The sequence below is a fragment of the Thalassophryne amazonica genome, chromosome 4 (assembly GCF_902500255.1).
Source record: "Thalassophryne amazonica chromosome 4, fThaAma1.1, whole genome shotgun sequence".
In the NCBI taxonomy this organism is placed as follows: Eukaryota; Metazoa; Chordata; class Actinopteri; order Batrachoidiformes; family Batrachoididae; genus Thalassophryne; species Thalassophryne amazonica.
The window spans coordinates 33,073,992-33,100,941 of NC_047106.1; the positions used below are offsets into that span (position 1 = coordinate 33,073,992).

At 43.6% G+C, this 26,950-nt stretch overlaps 2 protein-coding genes across 4 annotated transcripts in view; both read right to left on the bottom strand.

Moving 5' to 3' along the window:
* Nucleotides 1-6,608, bottom strand: part of unc119a (unc-119 homolog a (C. elegans)) — a 60,203-nt gene extending 53,595 nt beyond the window's left edge. For 2 of the 3 annotated variants that reach the window (XR_004560451.1, XM_034169365.1), the window contains exon 1: nt 6,141-6,606. Coding sequence is in view for 2 of the 3 variants with exons in the window: in XM_034169365.1 (XP_034025256.1) it covers nt 6,141-6,264 (124 nt within the window). In the remaining variant the exon portion in view is untranslated. Of the gene's footprint in view, nt 1-6,140 lie in introns of all 3 variants that reach the window. The other variant, XM_034169366.1, reaches the window with a different exon arrangement.
* Nucleotides 6,609-12,494: 5,886 nt separating this feature from the next.
* crybb1l3 (crystallin, beta B1, like 3) lies at nt 12,495-22,524 on the bottom strand. Its single transcript, XM_034168912.1, has 5 exons — nt 22,388-22,524; nt 22,163-22,281; nt 21,957-22,089; nt 21,489-21,631; nt 12,495-13,057 (listed from the first exon to the last, which is right to left on the bottom strand). The coding sequence occupies exons 1-5, from the start codon at nt 22,451-22,453 to the stop codon at nt 12,889-12,891; spliced, it is 630 nt and encodes a 209-aa protein (XP_034024803.1). The 5' UTR covers nt 22,454-22,524; the 3' UTR covers nt 12,495-12,888.
* Between the last annotated feature and the right edge of the window lie 4,426 nt (nt 22,525-26,950).

Here is a 26,950-nt window from a genome sequence, read left to right on the forward strand (position 1 = left end):
ATGTATATATATATATATATATATATATATATATATATATATATATATATATATATATATATATATATATATATATATATATACACTAGCTGATATATATACTAGAGAAGAAATTTAGCCATGTCATTGATTTTTCATGTCACGTTACTTAAGGTGTAGTAAGTTGTATTGCATTGTCCTGTCCAGGCTGCCCCGCTTCACGCCCTGTGACTGCTGGGATAGGCTCCAGCGGCCAGTGACCCTTAATTGGAGTAAGTTTTTGAAGATGAGTGAGTGAGTGTTGAAGAATGGTACTCAACAGCGCCTCTTTGGTTGTTTTACATCATAATGAATGTCCATGTCATGTGATGGCCCCAAAACTGCTGAGATCTATTGCAGCAAATACATGTGTTTTTCCCACCTTGGTTATGTAGCTCATAACACTAGATGTCCCACGTCACTGAAAGTGCATGGATAACAGCATGAGCACATGCTTCATTACATACTTGAATGAATCATCTGATTTTGACTATGATTTCGCATTTTAATCCCGATTGAAATATTACACACGTTTCAGAAACATGACTTCTTTAAACATTGAGCCAAATGAACTATTATTGCTTGGGAAAGTTTTGAAATGCTTGAAACACCAAATCAAACAGTTGCTTCAGAAAATGATTCTTTATGTCAGGTTTCAGCCCGGATCTGGGGTTTTGAGTCCATTTTTGCCTCCTTTCAATTTACCAATCGTCTGCCCCGGCTTTATTAGATGTTTTATTTCTGGGACGTCTATTCTCTGTTCTGTTTTGCTTAACCACTTTGTTTCTTTGTTAGTTTTTATTCTTTAGCCACAGTTCAGTTCCGTTCTAGTTTCATTCACCCAGTTTGGGTTTTCATTGTTTATCATCAGTTTATCAATTGTTTATTTTGTTTCTCATTTGTGTTATTATCTGTTACGCTTTAGTATTTGGTTTTGTTTTCTGTTATCATGTAGTCTCTGTTTTACTTATAGTTTGTTTAGCCACTCTGTTTTCTTAGTTAGTTCCAGTTTAGTTTTGTCTTAGTGTTTATTTCCCTATTGCTCTCTGATCAGTTCTTATTAATTTTTTCTTTTGTGCTTTGGTTCGCTTTTCTGTTCTCATGTTCATGCTCATAGTTGTAATGTATTCTTTCCTCGTGTTTTGATTTATGTGTTCTCTTTAGTCTTCATTCCATTTGTTTGTTTTCACTCCACACCCCTGCACCTGCCATTGTGTCTTCGTCTTTCACGTTTATTGTTTCTGCTTTGTGTTTTCATTCACTCATGCTCTTGCACCTGTTCATGTGCCTTTGTCTCTTTCATCATTCCACTTTGTGTTGTCTTCTTCTCACTATCTTGCACAATGCACAATCTTTGTCCTCCAGCCACACCCTCTTTCTAGATCATTCACCTGCATGTGCACCTAGAGTGCCTTTATTAGAGAGAGTGGCAGTGTTGCCAGATAGGAAATACGCAACTATCGTACCAAAACCTCAAAATTATCGTATTTTGGGAAAAATTATCGTACACAAACAAAACGCATACAACGTAGCTATTGTAGCGTTTTTTTAAAATTTCCAATGGTGACGGGGTGGACTAAGCTACATATGTGCGCATGTGCAGCCAAAACAGTCTACATTACAGGTCAGTTGTCTCGGGCCCAGGGAGGGAGGGGCAGGGCCGAGAATTGGGAACCCGTTACTTTGTATGGAGAGGGGGTGGGCTTTCAAATGACTTTGTCCCGGGCCGGCCAAAGGTAGCAGCAGTCCTGTGTGTGGTGTGTCTTTGATGCCGCCTGGGTGCAACGCCTGCGAAATGATTCTTGGGTGTCAGAGAGAGATGCGTGTTTGGGCAACCAACTGAAATTATCGTACATTTTGGATTTTTTCCCATTATTGATCGTACATCGTACAGAGGGCAAAACTATTGTATAAATACGATAATTATCGTACATCTGGCAACACTGGAGAGTGGCAACATGATGAGTCAAAAAGAAAAAAAACGGTCACATGACTCATGGTGCCATCTTGGGGCAAAAATAGCTTTGGCTCTTAATGTGTCTGCATGTAAATCCAGCTATTTTATTTATTTATTCGCTGAAAATGCCTGGTTGCTGTGCATTTCGATGCACAAATAGTCACAACAAGGGCTTCAAGATGTACAGATTCCCTTCAGAGCCGAACAGAAGAAAAATTTGGGAAAATAAAGTCAGCCATGTTGAATTGGATTGATTTGATTGAATTGGATGATGATTGATCATCATCAAAGCCTTGCGAGGTAAATTTATTGTTCAGTCCCATATACAGTAAACGTCACCTAAACTGTTGTCGTATAAACCAGATATTTGCGGGACAAAAAAGTCCCAAAGTTTTTGTATTGTTTTCCATGTAATAAACACCGTACATAACGGATTTTGTAGAACAGATTTTTCACTCACATCGGATAAAATGTCCCGTCCAATCACAATGTATTTCCATTAAAAACTGAGAGCCATCTTGACGTGAAGAGGTACAAATTAAATTTCAACTCTGACACTCATGCACCTGTTAAATCAAACACAAAAGGCTGTGATTTGACATTTTTGTGTTTTTAATCCTTCGTTTCCCATCATATTTTATAGCGCGCACGTTGATAAATGGATGAGAAAAGCCCCGCATCACATTTACAGCATGAAGTTGGTAAAAGAGGAAGTTGTTCAGCTTACCTTTGATTCGGAGGTGATGATTGTACAAAGAAAAGCTTGTTGAGGGTCAAATTAGTCCAGAATAAAGTATAATCCAGAGACAGAGAACTTTAAAACTGTCACACACTTCATTGCATGACAGAGTTAAAGAGCAGTAGCTACATAAATCAGCCTATAAATTAATTAAATAAGTCATAAATTGTAAATTTATGCAAATTTGATAGCTTAAGTATTTTTATATTTATTTTGATAGCACCTGTACCTGGACGTGTTTCTGTATGTGGTTAAATGATTAAAAAAAATGTTGAAATCATTAAAGGTCCATTCAGTAGTTCAGCGCAGTTGGAACCAAAATGGCAACTGAGTTGATGCCAGTCTCCAATCAAGGGACTCTACATGCGCCTTGTTAACACCAGTCTATTTAAACTCCTCCCAGCCACCACACCTCTGCCAGGTGTCTTTGTTGTCTTTGCACACTTACCAGCTCTTTATTCAGTCCTGTTTTGTCTTGTCATGTACCTAGATCCTGCTTTGTATTTTTTGACTGCGCCGTTTTCCCTCTACCCGGATGTCTGTGTTTGCTCGACTGCGTTTTTGCCGAGCCGTTTGTATCTCTGCTCCGCTAATTGATAACCTGTGTACTGTACCTGAGCCTGGAATAAAGACAAGACTTCTTTTAGACCTAAGCCTGGTTTGGGAGTCGGCATAGAGGATCCACCCTCTTCAGGTGCCTGGCACCCGCACAGCCTGATAGTTTCAAAATGGTTCAAACACAAAAATCCTAAATTTAAATGTGCCATTTGAGGCTCATCTAATAATATTAAGTGGTCAAACAAATGAGGTTTGGGAAAAAGAAAAGTTCTACATATTAAAGGTTTTACTATTGGTTGCCCACAAACTGATCACAGCTAATTGGTTGAAGCCACAGTCGCCTACTTTGGATCAATGAATCCAAAGATTAAAGTCCATAAATTGTATGGAAGAAATTACAGTTCCTGAGTTTAAAGAAGGACATTTATTTAAGAAAAATGTCATCTGTTATTCTCTACTTAGAAAAGAAATGTCTTTTGGATTGATATATTGTGTATTATTATAACTGCTATTATTTCTATTACAGGGGTCGAAATACATTTTTTAACCTACTTGCACTGGTGCTAGTAACAAAAAAATTACTTGCACCAAAAAAAAGTTACTTGCACAACCAAAAGTCAGTCTTAAATCACCCTTAAAACTCTGATGTGTCAGACTCTTAATTCCTCTCTGGGGAGAGTTTGCCGCTGTTGCTGCTGCTCTCCCCTCAGTTTTTTTTTTTCACGTACACGTGTGAACGAATCATCCGTGAAGATTATTTTATTTATTAACTACACAGATGTATAATAAAACAAATGTTGACTGGTTTATAACAGAATTATGACAGAGTTTCAGGGGAGAGAGAGTGAGTAACTACGGAGCCTTGGAAGTTTTGCATGTGGAGAGAATGTGTGCACGTTTTATTATATCATGCGCTCGTTTTATTATATTGTGCGCACGTTTTATTATATCATGCTCACGTTTTATTATATTGTGCGCTTGTTTTATTATATTGTGTACACATTTTAAACATCGTTTGAGTAAAACAAGGGCACGATCTACTTAAACGTGGCCACATTTTGTAAAACGTGCACTCAATATTGTCTTGACACATAAATGCTGATTATTAGTCAACAAACCAGGAGACAGTGTAATACATTTCCCCATTAGAAATGGATCTGGTCAGAGTGTATCATCATGGTTTGGGTGCACAAGGACATACAGAGAACTCCAGCTACCCAGCATGGCATCATCTGGAATTTAAGCACATGAAAAAGGATGCTGAGGGGGAAGCGTCGTGAGGATGACAATTTAGGTCATATTATGGAGTTCATTTTGAATGAAAGGAAAACATGCACACGTTTTATTAATTCGAGGACTCAATTAAAGGAAAACGTGCGCATGTTTTATTAATTTGAGGGCTCGAATAAAGGAAAACATGCACACAAATTAACACGGCCAGGAAAACAGGCGCACATTTTATTAATTCGAGGGCTCAATTAAAGGAAAACGTGTGCATGTTTTATTAATTTGAGGGCTCGAATAAAGGAAAACGTACGCACAAATGATCACGGCCAGGAAAATGTGCGCACATTTTATTAATTTGAGGGCTCAATTAAAGGAAAACGTGTGCACGTTTTATTAATTCGAGGGCTCGATTAAAGGAAAACGTACACACAAATTATCATGGCCAGGAAAATGTGGCAAATTTTATTAATTTGAGAGCACGTTTTATTCATTTGTGTGCTCAATTAAAGGAAAACGTGCACACAAATTATCATGGCCAGAAAAAAAAAAATCACTTTAAGTGACATCTCCTGGGTTCCATAAAGGAACCGCAGCGGCAGCCACTTTTTTTTTTCATGTGCGTGCGTGAACTAATCGTCCGTAAAGGTCATTTTATGAACTACACAGTTGTATAATAAAACAAATGGTGACTGATTTATAACACAATGATGACAGAGTTTGAGGGCAGAGAGAGAGAGAGGAACCACAGCCAGCCAGTTTCTTTTCTTTTCTTTGTTTACATGTGCGCGCGAACACAACAAATGGAGCACAGCAACTCGCTTCATGTGTCTGAGTCATAAAATGAAGGGAAGACGAAGACAACACACTGGAAATTGTATTTTTCCTTATTTATTCCTCTATTGGTTCATTTTACTGTTGCTTATAGTTGATAAATCTTGGATAAAGTTACTTGCACCAGTGCAAGTGCAGTATAAAATTATGTGCACCGCTCAAATAATACGTGCACAAACTAGCACATGCATGTACTATTTCGAGCCCTGTATTATTATTATTATTATTTACTCCTCTTTTTTCCTGTCTTTTGCTGTTTCTTGCTCATTGTGAATTTTCAAAATGTCCTAAATAACGAGTGTGCATACATGTCAAGGAATGTTCAGTTTTAAAAAATGTAAAAAAAAAAAAAAAAAAATGGTTCAAACACAAACAAATCAGTTGCTCCAAAAAATTATTCACTGTTTGAAAATCCTCAAAACAGGAGCTTTAACGGGCAGTCGGCTACACTCTCGGTCAGATGGATCAGAAGTTGTCGGGCCTTATTTGGCCCCCGCTCCACGAGCGGTAGCAGGATAATGACGGCATATTATTGAAAATCTACACAGAATTATTTGTTGCTGATAGATTTGTGATCATTTTACCTCTCCAGTCATCTCACAATAATTTAAAAAACAGTAAAACGGCTGATTAAACTTTGCAGAGCTCCTGTACGGCCCTTGAAGTGGGGGTCAAAGGTAGGCATGGGACTGTGTATTAAAAAAACAGCCAGGATGGATGAGAGAAGCAACAACAGATGGTAACACTAATCCGCTATACCAGTGGCGCCTCGAACTCTTTCCACTGTACCAGTTGCAGCAGGTTACTCACTCTTGGTGATCTTCTGTAACCCAAGCACATCCTCCGGCGTTATAACGGTGTTTCTGCGCAGTTCCTCCTCCGTTCGCACCGGGATGCCCATGTCTGACGAGTTGCAGCCTTGCTGCACTTTCATGTCCACCTCAGCAGAGCTGACAGGATCTGTGCGCTTCCCTCCTCTTTTGCTCAGTCGTGTGGCCGTAGCAGGAGCCGATCGGTTTGCGTCGGTGCCGTGTGATCGCGCGCTGGTTAAACCGCGGCGCAGCAACCACACGCTGTGCGCCGCCACAACCAGATCTCCGCGCCTCCTCCTCCTCCTCCTCCTCTGCTCCTCCTCCTCTTCGTCGATCCCGTACAAGATAGACAGAAAGCAGCCCTTCAGCGTGCTGCCTCCCCGTCCTCAAGGCTCAGCGGCTCCCAAGATATTTAATCCAAATCCCGTGTCTTTAAACGCACCACCAGGTCTGTGCGCTGTCGGTGCATGCGCGTCATCCGTGCGCGGCTGTCGGTGCGTGCGCATGGATTTATTCAGCTGGAGCCGTTTTCAATTCAAACATGATGCGCCTTTTTACGCACACGAAGGAGAAATGCATCCTGCAGCAGCCTGAGATGTTACAGCAAATCCTGTGACCCGAGCAGGAATGATATTTTAGATACTACTGTCAGGGTCGCAGAGGAATAACCAAAAGTACTTTTACCCCCCAGAGAGACTTATTGTTGTGTTAAAGGAGGTCACATTGTGCCAAATCTTTTTATTTTTACCTTTACATTGGGTTCATGTTCAGTATCTTGCATGACTCATCAAGTCAAAATTTTGTGGAATGTGCAATTAGAGCTCTTGGGGAACTTGTATTATACTTTCTTTAAATGTCCACCAGGTGGAGATATTGCTCCATATCAAGAGCTGTGGGACACAAAGTTGCTTTTTGTCATTAAAGCCCCATTTACACATAGACGGTAAGAGCTCCCGGAAGCGTCCGGAAGAGTTTATGGCCATCTTAAGGATCACACGCCATTGTTAACACCGGCACTAGGGGGCGTGGCTTAGTTCCGGCTTTACTGGGAATCATCGAAAAAATTATTCAACATGTCGAATAATTCCGGGAGCGCTCCCGGAGAATTCGCGTGACGACGGAGACAACGCGAACAACGGCGTTTGATACTTTTTAATTGCCGTTTCATCCTGCCCCTTCCTGTAGTGCCGCAGTTTACACCGCCGTAATTGGCGGCCGGCGTTGTATCCCTAACCAACGGTGTGTAAAACGGCGATAGAGCCCACATTGGCGTCCTCAAAGGCGTTTTAACTGGCGACAGAGGAAGACAAAACGGCAGTGCTAGTGGGCAGTACGCCATTCTAAACGCCACCTCCCGGTTAACGGCGTTCCAAACGGCCGATAGGTGGCGGTCAGTATAAAAACGCTAGCGCGCTGCATGCAGGCCTCTCACTCACGGCCAGCTCCAGATATTTTTGCAGAGAAGCTCCAGTATGCCTCCTATAAGAAAATTGGCAGCGGCAAGGACTTACAAAGAGGTCTGATTCAGAAGCAGAGGAGAGGCCTGTGGTGGAGACGAGCAACACGTTGAGGAGGGGAAAAGGAGAGGAAAAGAAAAGGCTGAGCTCCCTCCCCCTGCAGTGACAGCTGCTTCAGCCTATTATACTCTGGGGGCGGTGCCTATATGCAAAAGTTCCTGGAGTAACGCAGGATTTGCCTGGATATATCCAGCGGTACACAGGGCATTATCGGCGGCAGCAGAACACCGCCATTCTCACGCGCGTCTTAACCTGCGATTGTAAAGGATAGAACTGGATATTAACCCCCGTTGCCTGACGTGTGCCGGATGCTACGGCATCAAAACACCGCTTTATTCGGCGGATTTAGCGGTGTTTTATCCGCGTATTCGCGGCTAGTACGGCGCTCAAAACGGCGGCGAAATGCTCCGCCCTTTTCCACCGCGAAAACAGCCGGAGCTACCGCGAACTTCGGTCTACGTACTACCCGCCGACAAAACCGTCTATGTGTAACCTGGACTTAACACACATTAGCTACAAACGATGGCCATTCTCAGGGCATGTGCATTACATCTCCGGAAAAAGTCTTGTAAATCACTTCAGAGGCGTTATCTGATTACAAAAACAGCTTTTTTTTTTTTTTTTTTAAGTTTTAGAAGTGTTTATTTCTTGCTCATCTTACAAAACATAAGAGAAACATGTTAGATATATACAGAAACACAGATGGTTCAGAGATTTTGGATTAGCATCTTGGATTATTTAGTTCACATGAACAACCAGCTGTTGTTACGCTGTCACTCTGATTGACAGTCGTGGTGTCACGTCGCTCAGTATTTGCCTAAAATACATTTCAGGTATATTTTGGCCCTGCCAAGCTGGCGGTAGAGCAGCCGTTGTCTCTTGTTCATGCAAAACGCCCACTCTGGTTGAAAATAAATGTCTCTGCTTTGCCTCTGTTGCTAGCTTTCACTTGTAGCTAATGTGACCACAGCTTTAAAGAAGAACTCTGGGATTTTGTAGGTGGCGGTATGCACCTCTCCAGCTGGCTTGCGATCTGCTGCTAAATGCAATGTTAAATTTATTTACAGACTATGGTTGATGACATGACCAAGGCTAGCATCTTAAAGCAGTGATTCATGATGGATTTAATCATTCACGTGTATTGAAAATGACTCATCTTGTAGAAGTTGCTAGCATGACAGGCATTTGCATGAGCAAATGACTCCTCTGTGAGGATTTTATTACAAATATTTGTATCATAAAGGACCTTAGGTACAAATATAAACGCAACACTTTTGGTTTTGCTCCCATTTTGTATGAGATGAACTCAAAGATCTAAAACTTTTTCCACATACACAATATCACCATTTCCCTCAAATATTGTTCACAAACCAGTCGAAATCTGTGATAGTGAGCACTTCTCCTTTGCTGAGATAATCCATCCCACCTCACAGGTGTGCCATATCAAGATGCTGATTAGACACCATGATTAGTGCACAGGTGTGCCTTAGACTGCCCACAATAAAAGGCCACTCTGAAAGGTGCAGTTTTATCACACAGCACAATGCCACAGATGTCGCAAGATTTGAGGGAGCGTGCAATTGGCATGCTGACAGCAGGAATGTCACCAGAGCTGTTGCTCATGTATTGAATGTTCATTTCTCTACCATAAGCCATCTCCAAAGGCGTTTCAGAGAATTTGGCAGTACATCCAACCAGCCTCACAACCGCAGACCACGTGTAACCACACCAGCCCAGGACCTCCACATCCAGCATGTTCACCTCCAAGATCGTCTGAGACCAGCCACTCGGACAGCGGCTGAAACAATCGGTTTGCATAACCAAAGAATTTCTGCACAAACTGTCAAAAACCGTCTCAGGGAAGCTCATCTGCATGCTCGTGGTCTTCATCGGGGTCTCGACCTGACTCCAGTTCATCGTCGTAACCGACTTGAGTGGGCAAATGCTCACATTCGCTGGCGTTTGGCACGTTGGAGAGGTGTTCTCTTCACGGATGATGCGAAGGAGATGTGTTGCACTGCATGAGGCATATGGTGGTCACACCAGATACTGACTGGTATCCCCCCCCCAATAACACAAAACTGCACCTTTTAGAGTGGCCTTTTATTGTGGGCAGTCTAAGGCACACCTGTGCACTAATCATGGTGTCTAATCAGCATCTTGATATGGCACACCTGTGAGGTGGGATGGATTATCTCAGCAAAGGAGAAGTGCTCACTATCACAGATTTCGACTGGTTTGTGAACAATATTTGAGGGAAATGGTGATATTGTGTATGTGGAAAAAGTTTTAGATCTTTGAGTTCATCTCATACAAAATGGGAGCAAAACCAAAACTGTTGCGTTTATATTTTTGTTGAGTATATATGGCTCTGTATTTTTGCGGTGGCTTATGAATTCAGGAAGCCACTACGCCAGACACACATACAGAGCCACAGAGCCGCTTGAGCTGCCATGTAACGAAGTAAAAATACTTCACTACTGTACTTAAGTATGTTTTGGGAGACTTTGTACTTTACTTGAGTTTTTTAAATTCAGCTTACTTTCACTTTTACTTCACTATATTTCCAACGTTAATTGCATACTTCTTCTCCGATACATTTTCTATGCGCCATGCCATTACTCGTTACACAAAAAACAAAACAAAAAAACAACACACACACGAAAAAAGTCGTGTTTTCACCCAGAGACACCACTGATTACTAGTGACTGTAATGAAGTCAGGCCGATTTGTCATGAGGCCTGTCCAGTAGGCTTTTTTGCAGTTGCGCACTTGGGGGGTTTGTCAGGAAAATGATCATTTCTCTACATTGATTACAGACTTGCAGTGGGTCTGTAATCAACTTTTCTGGAGTGCGGCTTTGCTTTGAACCTTGAACCAATCGAAGCAGTGATTCGCAGATCGAAGCAGTGCTTCGTTCTACGATTCATGGATTCATTGTTTAATTTCACTTTATCCTAATTTTTTCCCCACTAAAACCCTGAAGAGCATATGTCTGTGAGTAATATTTAATATTTTTATGTTAAACCGACCTGTTATGGTCTTCTGAAACAGTTGATTTTTTAAATTTATTTTTATTCATATATTAATAATATCAACAACAATAATAGTCTACATAATAGACAATAATAGTCAATAATAGACTAATAATGTTACAATACAATTTTAGAGAAAGAGACAAAAAGAACCTAATGAAACAAAACAACAGAAAAGATAAAACCATGTAACAATGAAAATAAATAAATACATATAGAAATAAATAACTGTTTCTTGTGAACACCTAGTGAGTAGCTTACTCTCATTTAGGTTTTGAAACCTTGTTTCTGAAGTGTTTTTGTGTGATGTGCACAATTTTCAGTATTTTGACTAATACTACCAGTCATTTACAGGCCTAGATAAACTTTGTAATATAAAAAAATCAGTCCGTTTTTGATTATTAACATTTACTTGTACTTTTATTTTCAATACTTGAGTACATTTAGTTGTACATTGCTTGTCATACTTAAGTACAATAAATACTAGATACTTTAAGACTTTTACTTGAGTAGCATTTCAATCTGTGACTTTTTAATGGGTATCTGTACTTTTACTTAAGTGTGATTTTCCGGTACTTTATACAACACTGATAGGCACACATAGAGCCATACAGCCACACACGTTTGTTTCTTCAGTGCAACTTCATTATCATATTTGTCAGAAAGTACTATATGATTCATCATATGTCGATCCTTGTCTGGATGGGCACAAAAGTTCACTTTTTCACAGTCAATTCTTGTCTTTCTATTTCTGATTATTTCTTTAAAAGCTGTTATTACAGTACTAATTTCTTTATGTAACAGTCAAATCAAAAAATATGCAGTTAGTTACCTCAAACCTTGTGGTTTTTAGCTCAAGATATGATCTTCTCCATTCAACAAAGATGTACAGTGACTTTTGTGACCTCACAAAGGCTTTGGAACAAATCAGTAAAGATGGTTTGTTCAAGATACTTGAGAAATTTGGTTGCCTAACAAACTTAGGTGCCATCATTGTTGCCATTATTTGCCATATGTTTCTGTAAAGGTTGGCTCAGACCCATGTAAATGGGCTTGGATCAGAAGCTTAAAACAAAACAACAACAAAAACACTTTTTAGTGAAGGGTTTATTAGTTTTATAACAGGGTACATGCTAACAAATGTGTAATGTTGGAATTTCTAATATGTCTATTTATTCAAATTTAAAACCCAAACACTGTGACATAATTAAAAATAATAATTACAAAAAGAAAGACAGAAGACTGTAGATTTGTAACATTTATTACTGTTATTCCACTGGAAAGTTGTTTTCCAGATGCCAGCTTCCCTGAGAAAGTGTCAGATGCACATCTTGTGGACTGTCTCCTCAGTTAAGGAGTGAGCGATAATACTGAATCACATTTGCAAAACACAACCCGCACAGCCACATGTCTCTTCAACAGTCGTCTGACTCTTCTTGAGATATTTTTGTTGTTGAAAAAGAGATAGCGCCTCCTTGTGTGTGGCAGTCTTACTTCAGGGCTGAGAGCTGTCCAGTTATATTTTACTATTGCGAGGAGCATTTGAGGAGTTCAGATGCAAAACCCAGTAAGTATTTTTTAATGGAGAAAAATGCGGGTTGAAAAACGAAACCATATTTGGAAATGCACAGTCTTTCATCAATAAAATAAAAACAGTTTGTTCAAATTCTTTCATATTTTGCACACTGATGGTCCCCTAGACAGCCAAGTACATGTTGGCCTCAGCTAAAAATGTATGGTTTTGGAGATACTGGGTTTTGCATTTGAACTCTTCATTTAGTCTTAGTCTCTAACAATGTGGATGCCAGCACAAAGTGAGTGATTAATGGCATCAGTTCAGTAAACAAGAATAATAAAAGATAAATGCATGGATGCATATAGCAATTAAACAAACTAAAAAAATAAAATAAAATACAAAGTATTCATTGAATCTGCTATAATCTGACTTGTATAAATGATATTTCTATGAGGTCTGTAGATTCAGTTTATATCAGTGTTACTCTGTAAGTGTCACAGTCACAACATTCCATCCCATAAACGATGGCACATACTCCCTTCATCTGCCAATAAAAGCAGTAACAACATCCAAAAGCCATTATCTTTAGTGGCTTTTTTTTGAATTTCCAATGGATTTGCAGCACCATGGTAAGCGCGACCCGTGTGTTTCCTTCCTCTTCGTCTGTCGATCTCATTTCTATGCATTCATCTCGAAACAGCCCCTGCGGTGAGTCTGCATGTCTTTCACACGTCGGATGGACTGGATCTGGGGGTGATGAGCACCCCAGTCATTCCAGTGCTTGTAAGGACCCATCTCAAACACATACTGGTAGCCACGGTAACCCGGGTACTGGTAGCCCACCCAGCTGTGAGATATGGAAATACATGGAATGTAAGATATGTCATACACAAAACAAAAACTGAAAATTGTGAGCTGAAACAATTCACTGCATCGTAATTTATTTAAAAAAATGAAAACAATTACTATATTATCATTAATATAACATTTTTCTTGTATAATTGTTGTGTGGGCCGCTGAAGAGGAGGTACTGCTGGCCCACCACCACCAGAGGGCGCCCTGCTTGGAGTGCGGGCTCCAAGCACAAGAGGGCGCCAGACCCAGAGGAGGTGACAGCTGTCACTCATTACTCCAGCTGTCACTCATCTACACCACCATATAAGCCGGACTGCAACTCCACCTCCCCGCCGAGAAATCGACTACCGGTACTAAGGTAATTTCTCTGCTGACTGACACATTGTGTAACCAACTGAACTTCTGTTGCAGCCGTTTTCCTGAAGTGTTTCCTTGTCTGGAGGATTGGCGTTTTGGTGTGACAGTGACGGCTTCACCTCGCACCCCGTCCCAGATAAGTGGTTGATCAGGAGCTGCACGAGTGTGTGTGATTTTGGAGGTGGAGGTGCTCCCTCCTAACGGTGTCTGGACTGTTAATCACTGAGTGTGCGGACTCACACTCACACATCATCTTTCTGTTTTCTGCCAGCAGTACCAGGGTCGACAGCCGAAGACAGAGGCCACCTGGGGACTCGGGACTTGGCGGCTCCGGTGTTCTTCAGGCCGTTGGTGGTGGAAGCCGTGTGGGACGCGGCTTCTCTCTCGTCGGGCGTCTTCTATCTTCGAGCCTGCCCACACGTCACCTGGTGTTTATTGACTGTGAACATTAAGACACGTTTCGTTGTGTAATATCACAACATTAAATTGTTACCTTTTGGCTTACTCATTGTCCGTTCATTTGCGCCCCCTGTTGTGGGTCCGTGCTACGACACCTTCACAACAGGATTTCTCGGCCATCGTCATGGACTCCGAGGGGCGTCAACTCCAGCTTGAACGGCCAATGGAAGAGCCAGGAGCACAGGCGTCAGCGGGAGGCGGGTTGAGTGAGCTGCAGCAGATCTTAATCGCCTTCAAGGCCCGGTTAGAATTAGTGACCGAGCAGAGTGTCCTCCTTAATCGGAGGGTGGAGGCTCTCACCGCCAGGGTGGAAGCGCGCGATCAGGGCGCTGCTGCAGCCACTCCTCTGGCTGGTCCTGGGCCCGTATCAAACGTTCCACTGGTCGTTCAACGAACCCCCCCACCGTCCCCTGAAGCATACATAAGCCCTCCGGAACCGTACGGGGGCTGTGTCGAGACGTGCGCGGACTTCCTCATGCAGTGTTCGCTCGTCTTTTCACAGCGCCCCGTCATGTACGCATCAGACGCTAGCCGGGTGGCTTATGTTATTAATTTGCTTCGAGGATCGCATGGGCTACGGCGCTTTGGGAGCAGAATTCACGGCTCCTAACGTCTTATACTGGGTTCGTACGGGAATTCAAACAAGTGTTTGATCATCCCAACAGAGGCAAGACCGCTTTGAATGTGCTGCTGTCGATGAGACAGGGGCGCCGTAGCGCAGCCGAGTATGCAGTCGACTTCCGCATCGCGGCAGCGAGGTCCGGCTGGAATAACGTTGCGCTCCGCGCTGCCTTTGTAAATGGACTGTCCCTGGTCCTTAAGGAGCACCTACTGGCCAAGGATGAACCGCGGGAATTTGACGGGCTGATCGATTTGGTTATACGTTTAGACAACCGTTTAAATGAGCATCGTCGGGAGCAGGCCGGGGGGCGTGACCGGGCACGAGCCGTCCCTCCCCCTTCCGGTTCCGACAAGGTGACGTCGTCCCCACGCTTCACTGCCAGAGAGCTCCGTGTGGCTACGGCTCCCCCTGCTGAGGAGGCTAGGGACACGAGCAGGGCCAAATTAAGATAAAAAATCAGACAAAGGAGGCTGGCCCGCGGGGAGTGTTTTGTCTGCGGCTCTTGCGAGCACATGCAGAAGGACTGCCCTAAAACGGTCAAACTACAACGCCCATCCTTAGAAACTGGGCTAAGGGTGGGTCATAACACGCACGCGGGAAAACCCCGCAAATCTGCACGAATCCCAGTAACAATCCTTTGTGGGGATTTAACCCTTCATGCCCCAGCACTGATAGACACAGGGTCTGAAGGGAATCTGCTGGACAGCAGATGGGTAAAGGAAGTAGGGCTCCCTCTGGTGGCTCTGCCGGCACCATTGCAGGTGCGAGCACTAGATGGCACCCTGCTTCCATTAATCACACATCAGACACAACCAGTGACTTTGGTTGTGTCTGGGAATCACAGGGAGGAGATAGTGTTCCATGTAACACCTTCTACCTCCCGAGTGATTTTGGGCTTTCCATGGATGGTGAAGCACAATCCCCGGATTGATTGGCCGTCTGGGGTTGTGACGCAGTGGAGCGAAACCTGCCACCGGGAGTGCTTAGGATCCTCGGTTCCTCCCGCCACTACGGCTAATGAGGAGGTCAAAGTTCCCCCCAATCTATCGGCGGTGCCAAAGGAGTACCACGATCTTGCTGACGTTTTCAGCAAAGATCTGGCACTCACTCTTCCCCCGCACCGACCGTATGATTGTGCCATCGATTTGGTCCCGGGCGCTGAGTACCCGTCCAGTAGGTTGTACAACCTCTCACGTCCGGAACGCGAATCAATGGAGACCTACATCCGGGACTCCTTAGCTGCCGGGCTGATCCGGAACTCCACCTCCCCGATGGGTGCTGGTTTGTTTTTTGTGGGCAAGAAAGACGGCGGACTCCGTCCATGCATTGATTACCGAGGGCTGAACGAGATCACGGTTCGCAACCGATACCCGTTACCTCTGTTGGATTCAGTGTTCACGCCCCTGCATGGAGCCCAAATTTTCACAAAATTGGATCTTAGAAACGCGTACCACCTGGTTCGGGTCCGGAAGGGAGACGAATGGAAGACGGCATTCAACACCCCGTTAGGTCATTTTGAGTACCTGGTCATGCCGTTCGGCCTCACTAACGCCCCGCGACGTTCCAAGCTTTGGTAAATGACGTCTTGCGGGACTTCCTGCATCGGTTCGTCTTCGTATATCTGGATGATATACTCATCTTTTCCCCGGACCCTGAGACCCATGTCCAGCATGTACGTCAGGTCCTACAGCGGTTGTTGGAGAACCGGCTGTTTGTGAAGGGCGAGAAGTGCGAGTTCCACCGCACTTCTTTGTCCTTCCTGGGGTTCATCATCTCCTCCAACTCCGTCGCCCCTGATCCGGCTAAGGTTGCGGCGGTGAGAGATTGGCCCCAACCGATAAGCCGCAGGAAACTACAGCAGTTCCTAGGCTTTGCAAATTTCTACAGGAGGTTCATTAAAGGTTACAGTCAGGTAGTTAGCCCCCTGACTGCCCTGACCTCCACCAAGGTCCCCTTCGCCTGGTCGGATCGGTGCGAAGCCGCGTTCCAGGAGTTGAAACGCCGGTTCTCGACTGCACCAGTTCTGGTGCAGCCTGATCCTGATTGCCAGTACATAGTAGAAGTGGACGCCTCTGACTCAGGGATAGGAGCCGTGCTGTCCCAGAGCGTGGAGGCTGATAAAGTCCTCCATCCTTGTGCCTTTTATTCCCGCAGGTTGACCCCAGCTGAACGGAACCATGACGTCGGCAATCGGGAACTTCTTGCGGTGAAGGAGGCTCTTGAAGAGTGGAGACACCTGCTGGAGGGGGCATTGTTGCCCTTCACGGTTTTCACGGACCATCGGAACCTGGAGTACATCCGGACCGCCAGGCGGCTGAACCCCAGGCAAGCCCGCTGGTCTCTGTTCTTCGGGCGCTTTGACTTCCAGATCACGTATCGCCCCGGGACCAAGAACCAAAAACCAGATGCATTGTCCCGGGTGCACGAAGAAGAAGCCAAAGCGGGGCTGTCGAACCCCACCGAGACCATCATCCCCGAGTCCACTGTCGTGGCCACCCTCACCTGGGACGTGGAGAAGACCGTCCGGGAGGCCCTGACAACGAGCCCGGACCCGGGGACTGGCCCCAAGAACAGACTGTACGTCCCACCAGAGGCAAGAGCTGCCGTATTGGACTTCTGTCACAGGTCCAAGCTCTCCTGTCATCCCGGAGTGCGTAGGACCGTGGCAGTAGTCCAGCAGCGCTTCTGGTGGGCGTCCCTGGAAACCGACGTCCGGGACTACGTCCAGGCCTGTACCATCTGCGCCAGGGGCAAGGCAGACCATCGGAGGACGACGGGACTCCTCCAACCCCTGCCAGTGCCTCATCGTCCCTGGTCTCACATCGGCCTGGACTTCATCACGGGCCTCCCGCCGTCCCAGGGCAACACCGTTATTCTCACGATAGTGGACCGGTTCTCCAAGGCGGCCCACTTCGTGGCCCTCCCGAAGCTCCCGACGGCCCAGGAGACGGCGGACCTCCTGGTCCACCACGTCATGCGGCTGCATGGGATACCATCGGACATCGTTTCAGATCCTGGTCCCCAGTTCTCTTCACAGGTGTGGAAGAGTTTCTGTAAGGAGCTGGGGGCCACCGTGAGTCTCTCGTCCGGGTACCACCCCCAGACCAACGGCCAGGCAGAGCGGGCTAACCAGGAGTTGGAACAGGCCCTTCGCTGCGTCACCTCCGCGCACCCGGCGGCCTGGAGTCACCATCTGGCCTGGATGGAGTATGCCCATAACAGCCAAATCTCGTCTGCTACCGGCCTCTCCCCTTTTGAGGCATGTTTGAGGTTCCAGCCCCCATTGTTCCCGCTGGTGGAGGGAGAGGTCGGTGTGCCCTCGGTCCAGGCCCACCTCAGGAGGTGCCGCCGGGTGTGGCCCTATTAAAGGCCCGGATGAGGGCCAAAACCCATGCGGACCGCCGACGTTCCCCGGCCCCCACATACCAGCCCGGGCAGGAGGTGTGGCTGTCAACAAAGGACATCCCCCTCTGTGTGGACTCACCCAAATTAAAGGACAGATACATCGGCCCATTCCCCATCCTCAAGATCATCAACCCGGCCGCAGTGAAGCTCCGACTCCCAGCTTCACTGCGGTTCCACCCTGTTTTCCACGTGTCCCGTATCAAGCCACACCACACCTCGCCCCTCTGTGCACCTGGCCCTACGCCGCCTCCTGCCCGGCTCATCGACGGGGAGCCTGCTTGGACGGTCCGCAGGCTCCTGGACGTCCGTCGTAAGGGCCGGGGGTTCCAATATCTGGTGGACTGGGAGGGGTATGGACCCGAGGAACGCTCCTGGGTGAAGAGGAGCTTCATCCTGGACCCGGCCCTCCTGGCCGATTTCTACAGCCGACACCCGGACAAGCCTGGTCGGGCGCCAGGAGGCGCCCGTTGAGGGGGGGGTCCTGTTGTGTGGGCCGCTGAAGAGGAGGTACTGCTGGCCCACCACCACCAGAGGGCGCCCTGCTTGGAGTGCGGGCTCCAAGCACAAGAGGGCGCCAGACCCAGAGGAGGTGACAGCTGTCACTCATTACTCCAGCTGTCACTCATCTACACCACCATATAAGCCGGACTGCAACTCCACCTCCCCGCCGAGAAATCGACTACCAGTACTAAGGTAATTTCTCTGCTGACTGACACATTGTGTAACCAACTGAACTTCTGTTGCAGCCGTTTTCCTGAAGTGTTTCCTTGTCTGGAGGATTGGCGTTTTGGTGTGACAGTGACGGCTTCACCTCGCACCCCGTCCCAGATAAGTGGTTGATCAGGAGCTGCACGAGTGTGTGTGATTTTGGAGGTGGAGGTGCTCCCTCCTAACGGTGTCTGGACTGTTAATCACTGAGTGTGCGGACTCACACTCACACATCATCTTTCTGTTTTCTGCCAGCAGTACCAGGGTCGACAGCCGAAGACAGAGGCCACCTGGGGACTCGGGACTTGGCGGCTCCGGTGTTCTTCAGGCCGTTGGTGGTGGAAGCCGTGTGGGACGCGGCTTCTCTCTCGTCGGGCGTCTTCTATCTTCGAGCCTGCCCACACGTCACCTGGTGTTTATTGACTGTGAACATTAAGACACGTTTCGTTGTGTAATATCACAACATTAAATTGTTACCTTTTGGCTTACTCATTGTCCGTTCATTTGCGCCCCCTGTTGTGGGTCCGTGCTACGACACCTTCACAACAATAATATCTGAAAAAAATGGGTCAAGACTTTTTTATGTAATTTTATAATTTTTATAATTTATAATTTATTAGACAGCCATGCATAACAGAAATTCACTCTTATACAAATGACCAAACTCGTAACAGAAAAGTCAAAGATGAAAAGAAATATAAGAAAATAAACCAAATACATGGTGCCTAAAGGTGTAGGCAGAAGCAACGCTTATCCACGCCTGCCCTCCTGTATAAAATCAAACAGGCATATATGCCTGTTCATAGACATTTATATCCAACACAATCTGAACACAGCAGCACATAGTTACAGATAAAAGAAGTCAAATATTTCTCCAGACAACTCACAACCCCCCCCCCCCCCAAAAAAAACGAAGGTTCCAGTACAACAGCATCTACATATAACACAACTCAACCATATTAATCTAATACATATCTAGAAAATACCACTTGTTTGTATAAATGTTTGAACCGGTTAATATCTGGACATTGCATAAGTTTCTCTGGTAAATTATTCAATTTTTTTGGGCCACAAATGGAGACACAGAAGCACCTCCTTGTCGTCCTAGCGCCCGCAATTTTAAAATAAAACGTGCCCCTTAAATTATACATTCCTTCTCTCAGCGTAAAATATTCTTCAATTCTGAGAGGTAATTGCTTATTTCTTGCTTTATGCATCAACTGAACAGTCTTAAATGAAATCATATAAAGTTTTAATATCTTTGATTTAACAAACAACGGATTGGTGTGATCCCGAAACCCTGAATTATGAATTATTCTTAATGCTCTTTTTTGAAGGATGAATAATGATTGTAATGTAGTTTTATAGTTATTACCCCAAACGTCCGCACAGTATCTCAAATATGGTGCAATCAATGGACAATACAAAGTATGTAGTGATTTACCATCTAGAATATACTTTACCTTATTCAATATTGCAATACTTTTAGAAGCTTTCTTTTGAATATGATGAATATGAGCTTTCCAGTTAATTTTATCATCAATCATACCTAACAACTTATATACCATATACATCAGCATACATCAACAGTTAGTGGTGGCAAATACCTGAGAAATGAGTGTGGCTGCAAGGACTGAAGTGTCTCACCCCCCTCTAACTAGCTTATATTGCTACATGATGGAAAGAGAGAGTGATTATTCTGAAAAGAGAGTGCCTCAAAATTATTGTAAATTATCCAGCAACTGAGAAGAAGCTATGATGCAACTTTCATACGATGGTGATAAATACAGATCAGTCATCAAACCACTCTGAAGCAGCCAAGAAATATGGTGTGAGAGTGTAATGATGAAACTTGTAAGATGGCAAGCCCAAAAATACAGTTTTAAAATTGTTGTCAGGTAGGCTTGCTGCAGTCATAAGTGTGGCAGTAGGTAGTCTGTTACTTGGTTGAGGTGCAGTTGGTGGGGGGAGGGGGGGTTGTTAGAGATTGTCTATAAAATATGCTTTTATTGTAATTATTTTCAAATTAAACCATTTCCTTGCTAAAAAAAAAGATGTTTTTCAAAAAATGGGGTTATATTATGCGTCATTTCCACATATCGTATGCGTATGTAGCCATGATGACCATTTACCTATTTATTTCTGTGGAAGCCTGTGTAATATCCATTTATTCTCTAGTCTGGAATGTGCTTTAAGTACATTGAAAAAAGAAACCTAATTTTGCTGTATGCCTGGAAGCTAGCTTTGGCAAGCTGACGCTTTAGAAAGTGAACAGGCTAGGTGCTAGCGCCTTTGCTTCAGTTATGTTGATGAAAGTATAGTTGGAAAAATAAAAATAAAGTATTTTAGACTGGGTTGAAATATTAATAATTTTTTTGCAGCAGCATGAAGTGAATTTGTTGGCTCTTGTTTTTTGTCTCTATAGTGTTTCATGTGCATATTCTACACAAGTAGATGAGGAAAAACCAAAAACAGACTCTCATGGCTCCTGGTGCATGTAAAGAAATGCATTTCTTTGTGTATATTGAGGAAACCTTTCATCCAAACTTGTTCCATGCAGCCTTCTCCCTCTCCGTGATGGAATAAGGACACAGCTAGTGGCATGTCTTTTTCCTTTCAAGAAATGGGCACAGCAGTGACACTTTTAATGGAGTCCTCCTAAATTGTGTATTTTTTTTAAGGGTGCTTCAACCAAATCGTCATGGGGTATGTTGTGTGTGGGAGTGTGTTTTTATTTTTAGCTCCAAACAAATTATTTTCCAGGAACCCGTTCAATATACATTAGATTTTTGAAAAATTGTACAATATGACCATTAAAGTACAACACCCTCCAAAGTGAACAAGCTCAGAAAGCCAACTGTGTCTGACTTACGTTCCACCAGTCACCTGAAGACTACCGACACGATCTTGGAAGCCGTACGACCACAGACTTGGTATATCTTCATCGCAGACCTCCATCTTACGACCCTCAAAGTTTGCACATTCATACAGACAAATTTTGTGGTCCTGTGGGTCCTGTAAGATACATACAACACTGGGGTTTTGTTTTCCAGAGCCAAAAAAGTTCCAAGTTGGGATGTCTTGAGTGTTGGTGGGGTTAAGAACTCCTATAACCGTCCGTCACATTATAAAATATGGACATGCAGTGCATATATGTACAGTAATGTGCTAAAAGACCAGAGAACAATAACATCAAGACCTGATCTTTGATACTTTTGAGGATACTTTTGCACCCTGACAGAGATGGACAGTAACTATTGTTTTGTAGAACAAACATTGATAGTTGTCCACAAAATAGATAAGAGCTGCAGTGGGTGGACAAAAAAACACCTGGACTTACCATTTGGACTGGTCTGACTGACATGATACAGTCACACCTGTAGCTGTTGGACCAGGTGTCCCAGCGGGGGTACTCCCCCTTTTCCAGCATGAACATCTCTCCCATCATGTTCTGCTGCTCATAACCCACCCATCTAGAAAAATACACACATAAGTATATGCTATACTATATTAATATGATGTAACAGAGTTCTTTGGATGACCTACGGTCCACAATCCACTCTGATTGAGCCGATTCTATCGAAACCTTTCTCACACAAGTTGTGGCACTTGCCAAACAGGTCCATCCTACGGCCTTGGAAGTTCTCATATTCATAGAAGCATATCTGAAAGGTAAAATAAGTCAAAGTAATCGATCAGTTGTATTGAATGGCTCGTTTGTTTGCATTCTTACTGTTTAGGGATTAGGGTCCTAAAAAACAACCAGACTACCTTGTAATTGTGCAGTCCTATTGCAGAGTGGCTGCCAAAGCTGCCTTGAGCACCGGAGTGAGACATGATCTGATCTGAAGAGAAATGGGGGATGGACGGAAAAAGACCCAAAGACACTTTCAGGAATCACTGAGTATGACAAAGGAACTGCTTATTTTGTACACACTTTATGTAAAATTGCAGCTTTACATGCAGAAAGTACTACAGGAAAGTCACTGAAAGAACAATTAATTTGATATTTCAGTCATAACTGTCTCTCAACAGTCACTCAGTGAATACCAAACACTGAAGCACAGATTTCAATGCAAGTAAACTCACTGTCAAAATATAAATACTATTTTCAAAAGAGATATAGTCAGTTTCAACATTTAATTTAACCAGGTTTGTCCCACTGAGACTGAGACCTCTTTTTCAAGGGAAACCTGGGCAATTATAAAGTTTCCAATTCATCTAACCCGCATGTCTTTAAATGTAGGAGGAAACCAGAGTACTCAGAGGAAGCCCATGCAAACACGGGCGAACATGCAAACTCCACACAGACAGGCCACAGGTGGAAATTAAACCCATGACCTTCTTCCTGTGAGGCAACAGTGCTAACCAACAGGCCACCATGCTGCCATTGTCCCCTCTGATCATTAATGGGCAACAGCTTGTTTCTGTCATGGGTTATGTTTAAGTGTTTTGGGTTCATCTCCTTGTTGATTGTCTCTCACGATTATTTCTGCTTGTCATATTGTCATTTTTATGTTTTAGCCTTCTTCATCACTTTGTCTCCCCTTGGTCTCTGGCTCCCTGTTGTGTCCTCTTTTGGCTCAATCCCTGTTGTCCTCAGTGGTCATCAATCACTTATTCTACATCTGATTTCCTATTGTCACTCATTTGTCACTATTTAAGGTACTTCCTTTGTCACAGTATTTGTTGGTTCATCATATCCCACTCCCTGTATTTCCTGTTTCAGACCACGTCTTGTGATCTCCAGTGAGAGATCTGCTGTTGCTCTTGAATAATATGTCTTGGCTGATGCCATACTAGTGTTCCTGAGGTTTTTTTTTGTTTTTTTTTTAGCTTGCTGTTTTGAACCTACTCTTTAGTATGTGAATCTTTCATTGCTAAAGTCAGCTTGTTTTTAGGAAAGCCCTCTGCTGCCTCTTTCGAAGGACTGTTCTTGGCCTTAGTTAGTATCCTAAATTTCTTTTAGCATGTCTCCTAAATGATTAGTCTGGCTATATCATAGACTTTTGTTCCTGGCCCCTGTTTTTTGGTATAAAATGAAGAACTCTGGGCTATACATCTGATTGTTCTCTCTGCACTGGGGTCATGTCCAAGTACTCACCTTCACAGCTTCTTGATTGCATGTTCTTTATATTTATAAGGTCTTACCAGTTTTACATAACATTCAGAAGGCTGATATTGAGATGTACCTATATTTGGTCATACTGGAAACCTGTATTTATATCGCTGAGATGTTTGGGGTATGTGCTTTTCAGTGAAGAATAAAATAAATCCTATAGAGGTCCTGAGGCCCAATGAAGGCCCATTAATCCTGATTACATGGTCAAAGTAAGAGAGACAAAAGGTGACAAAAACACATTTTCCAGAGGAGGATCAGGAATCAGCACCAAAGATAAGTGCTCGGCTTTAAAAAAAATCATCAATTGCAGGTGAGTGAATAGGATCAAAGTCACAGACTTTTTTTAAAAATCAGCAAATGAGTGATCAGGAACAAGTGCCAGCAATTACGAACAAAAGATCATGGTCAAACGTCAATGATCAGGATTTATGAATAATAATAATAATAATAATAATTTGTATTACTCAGAGATCAGGCAGGGGTGGTAGCCTAGCAGTTAGTGTCTTTGCTTCCAGTGCAAAAGGTTCCAAATACAAGACCACCCCTGTCTATTCTCCATGTAATATGAAGTTGCATCAGGAAAGACATCCAGATTAAAACGTGCCATTTCAACATGCAGATCCACCTCACTTCTGTTGTGGTGACCAGTGATGCCGGTAACGCGTTACTAAGTAACGCAATCTGACTCTAATCTGACCACTTTTTTTAGTAACGAGTAATCTAACGCGTTAATCTTTCCAAATCAGTAATCAGATTAAAGTTACTTCTCCATGTCACTGTACGTTACTATTATTTTTTCATTGTGGGTCGATAGCAGCATTAAACTTGGTCTGTGGGCAGGAGGTCGGGGTTCGACTGAACTGCCCACTTTAAGTGAGCTGTGAGCTTTTCATCCACGTTTTTTTCCAGCTGCTCGACTCGTCTCCTCTTAAAGCACGGTGATCAGCACACCTGCACTGAGCTTTACAAAGACATTTTTATACTTTTTTTCCTCCTTTATTTAGAGCTGAGCCGCTCTTTATCTGGTCATTAAAAACAGCTGATCCTCCGCGACGCGTCAACAACTAACACTATTTTCCACTCAAATGCACCTAAACTCTCTTTCTGAGGACCACATGATGTGAAAACACAATAAAACTTTACCTGTAAATCTGGTCACGTTTTCTGCATAAATAAATGTTATCCATTCTTTGTGCTCAAACGCCAAAGCAGGGGCGAATCCAGATGGAATGGGGGCGTGGGGCAAGGATGTGCCCCCCTCCCCCACAACACCCCTAGATTAAAGGTCCAGTTTTGAAGCCTTTTTTTTTACTACAACTACTAATACTACTTAAAATAATATTAATTTCGACAAGTAAAATATTTAGAGAGAATTTAAATGTTAGAAAAATGCTAGAATGAATTTAATAGTTACATTTATAAACAATGTAGGTTCGAAATTGCAAGTTTTACTGTTACAGTGCTGTCAACAGTTAAATATGAGGTCAAGAAAGAGGTCTTTATTTTACTTTTTATAAAACAAGTATTTATTTTCATTGAAGTCAAGAAAGGGTGACTATAAAGTAAGTTTTGGCAAAACAGGTATCATTGTCATGTTGAGATGGCAGAGGGTTGTTGTCGGTAGCTGGGCAAAGTAACTTAAAAAGTAACTAGTAATCTAACTTAGTTACTTTTACAATTGAGTAATCAGTAAAGTAACTAAGTTACTTTTTCAAGGAGTAATCAGTAATCAGTAATTGGATTACTTTTTCAAAGTAACTGTGGCAACACTGGTGGTGACCCTGAGTGAAATACGGGAGGAACCCAAGGGACTTGCTGTTATATTGTGTCTAACTGTAATTAGGATGGGTTAAATGCAGAGGACACATTTCGTTGTATGTATGTACAAAGCCAAATAAAGGAAATTATTATTATTACTCAGTTTAAGCATGTGATCTTATTAGGATTCTAAGCCCCACGGGGCTGTTCTTCAGATTTGCAAAAGGAGACTTTGTAACCTGTAAATACTTGTTCTCTTGCTGAGAGAAAAATGCACATCATTCTGTCCAAACCTGATTTGCTCTGGAACAATGAAGTGTGAGACCGTCTTCCATCGTTCTCTCATGTGTCAGAACGAGCCAGTCAATGTACAAGTTCATAACCTTGTTGTCTTCTGAACCAATCCTCCATCTCGTCAATCCAAAGAGACATTTTAAGAAATCAGCCAATCCATTCTATCAGTCCAAAATGTGAAAAATCACTTCAGCCACCCAGTGACTCACATTTTAGAAAAGAGTTTAGAACTTTGGAGACAAACTTACATAGTTACGGCTGCAGGATGAGCAGAGCGATCCCTGGAGAAAGTGATGGACACAGGTGTTGCTCTTGGGGATATATATATATATATATACATTCCCAACCAACCTGAGTCTATAGAACCATAATTCTCAATTCTTATTGGCTGTGAGGTGTTTGGAACATAGTGCAAGGTCAGAGGTCACACTGCTGATGTATGGACAAGCTGTGCTGACTCGACTGCATGCTTTGTTGTCCCGGCACTATTGTGGAAGATGGGGGACAGCCACTGCCATCAGCAGAAACTTAAATTGCCTGGCACACACTCACACACACACACACACACACACACACACACACACACACACACACACACACACACACACACACACACACACACACACACACACACACACACACACACACACACACACACACACACACACAATCCTGCTCACTTTTACACTTCAACTTATTTTTCATCTTTCTCTCTGCATGCTCTGTTTCTTCTCTACTGACATTCAGTCATTTTCTCTGCGTGAATCGATTTGTCTTTTACTTCGCTTTTCTTTTGACCGGTGGTGTAGTCGCATGAAGCCTTTCAGTGGTGTGTAGCTGTGCAATGTGCTGACTGCAGGAGACAGCTTGGACATTTTTGTGTGCTGCATATACTCAACAAAAATATAAACGCAACACTTTTGGTTTTGCTCCCATTTTGTATGAAATGAACTCAAAGATCTAAAACTTTTTCCACATACACAATATCACCATTTCCGTCAAATATTGTTCACAAACCAGTCTAAATCTGTGATAGTGAGCACTTCTCCTTTGCTGAGATAAGCCATCCCACCTCACAGGTGTGCCATACCAAGATGCTGATTAGACACCATGATTAGTGCACAGGTGTGCCTTAGACTGCCCACAATAAAAGGCCACTC

Coding starts and splice junctions, on each gene's coding strand:
- crybb1l3 (XM_034168912.1), bottom strand. CDS start 22,453: ATGTCTCACTCCGGTGCTCAAGGCAGCTTTGGCAGCCACTCTGCAATA. Junction 21,632..21,956: donor CAGTCAGACCAGTCCAAATG/GTAAGTCCAGGT, acceptor TGTATCTTACAG/GACCCACAGGACCACAAAAT. Junction 13,058..21,488: donor CTTCAGGTGACTGGTGGAAC/GTAAGTCAGACA, acceptor CATATCTCACAG/CTGGGTGGGCTACCAGTACC.